The sequence below is a fragment of the Vitis vinifera genome, chromosome 7, assembly GCF_030704535.1.
Source record: "Vitis vinifera cultivar Pinot Noir 40024 chromosome 7, ASM3070453v1".
Lineage (NCBI taxonomy): Eukaryota > Viridiplantae > Streptophyta > Magnoliopsida > Vitales > Vitaceae > Vitis > Vitis vinifera.
Window position 1 is genome coordinate 111137 of NC_081811.1, and position 2131 is coordinate 113267.

Here is a 2131-nt window from a genome sequence, read left to right on the forward strand (position 1 = left end):
ATTATCAAACACTAAAGTTCACATCCAAATATTAAAAATTTCGGCAGAGTATCCCCTATAAATAGGGTATTCTCCAAAATACAAATAACCTGATTAATCAAAATATTCATCTACAACCAATATCAATATGCAAGTACAATAATGAAAAAAAAATGTAATAATATGATGTTCGCATCCAAATATTAAAAATTTCGATAGAGTCTCCCCTATAAATAGGGTATTCTCCAAAATACAAACAACCTGATTCATCAAAATATTCATATTACAATTTTGAAATTAATAGCAAAGTCTCTCTTATAACATAAGTATTGTCCAAAATACAAATAACATAATATCAACATCCAAAGCCTAGCACCCATCATGAAGGCCCAGCACCCATGTTCTTATTTGGACAAGAACGACGATTGTGACCACTTTGTTTGCACAAACCACATGTAACTGAGGTTTTACCTTCTCTAACATCCATTTCATTGTGCAAACGAGTAGATTTAGGTCGTCCACCTGACACACGTTTCATTGAATCTGCAGGCACAATAACTGGACCAACATATGGTGGCCACTCGTACTCATTGTGTATCGGGTTAAACAGTGGTGCCCAAGTGCTAAAGTACGATTGTATAGTGTAATAATGTTGAACAAATGATCTAAAATCAATTGAACGAAAATGACATGCCGCTAGAATATGACTACATGGGAATCCATATATGAGTGTTTTGCCACATGTGCATACATGCTCACGTAGGTTAACACGATGTGTTCTTCCACCAGATGATGTCTTTTTACTACCCCTACTGGCCTTCACATGAAACAGTCCTTGGAAGTGATCATACAAAACAACCTCATGAGAACCTGCCTTAACAACATTTGCATTAATCTTAGCATCAACATAAGGAGTGTATTGTTCACCTGAAGCAAGTCGACTAGCACCATGTTCTCTTCTTACAGCAAAGTAACTATTAACTCGATAGAATGTCAATTGAACAAATGCGGTGATAAGGAAACTCCGTGCCCCTTTAAGCACACTATTGAACACTTCTGACATGTTTGTAGTCATTATGCCATATTGTCGACCTCCATCATGTGATAGTGCCCATTTCTCAAAGGGAATAGCCTCCAACCAACTGAGTACGTCTTGATTGATTCTCCCAATTGTCTCCATATGCATGTTGAATTTTTCTACCTTAGTTTCTAAGGCAGCTCTGCATAAAAGTTGTTTCAAGCATTTGTCCTTAAAGTGAGTCATAAAGTTGCTAGCAAGATGGCGCATACAAATTCGATGATATGCATTTGGCTCAGACCAACCAAGATAAACATCAGCAAATGCAGCCATAATGCCCGGATGACGATCGGAGATAACACAAAGACCCCTCCTTTGAGTTACTCGATTTCTAATACATGCCAAAAACCATCCCCAACTATCAACATTTTCACCCTCAGTTAATGCAAAAGTAAGAGGAAACAATTGATTATTTCCATCACAGCCCATGGCAATCATTACAGTGCCCTTATACTTCCCATACAAGTGTGTACCATCAATAGTTAACACAGGACGACAATGCTTGAAGCCCTCTATGGAAGGATGAAATGCCCAAAAGACTCGGTGAAATACCTCTTCATTTCGCATATTTCCTGGGAATGTTTTAGAAATTACAACACATCCTGGATTGGCTTGCTCTAAGGCACCAAAAAAATGTGGCAGTTTAGCGTATGATTTATAGAAATCACCAAACAAATTAGTTAATGCTTTACGCTTGCCTTTCGAAGCCTTAGTGTATGAGATATGGTACCCGAATCTTTCTACAACACTTGCTTGAATGGCAGCCACTGAAAGTGTGAATTGTGTCTTAATCATTCCCTCTATATGGGCGGCTATCAGGTTTGAGTCTAACTAATGATGATCTTGGTTCATGCAAGGATTGACACATGTGTGTGGGCCACTATATTTGTTGATCTCAAATAAAGATGTCCCTTTAACAACTGTAGCACGTAGTCTCCAAGCACATTGAGACTGTTCAGCTTTCTTGCATCTTAGGACCAACAATTTCTTTGTGGATGACAAAACGACATACTCTTGGTGCGAATTAATAGAGTACATCTTTACAGCATGTTGCAAATCTCCTTTGGAATTAAA

At 38.0% G+C, this 2131-nt stretch overlaps 1 protein-coding gene across 1 annotated transcript; it reads right to left on the reverse strand.

Moving 5' to 3' along the window:
* Positions 1 to 358: 358 nt before the first annotated feature.
* Positions 359 to 1624, reverse strand: LOC104879753 (uncharacterized). Its single transcript, XM_010653656.1, has one exon. It carries the CDS (start codon positions 1622 to 1624, stop codon positions 359 to 361), a length of 1266 nt encoding a protein of 421 aa, XP_010651958.1.
* Positions 1625 to 2131: the final 507 nt, after the last annotated feature.

What these genes read in the sequence shown, in the direction of transcription:
- LOC104879753 (XM_010653656.1), bottom strand. Translation starts at nt 1,624, where the DNA reads ATGCGAAATGAAGAGGTATTTCACCGAGTCTTTTGGGCATTTCATCCT.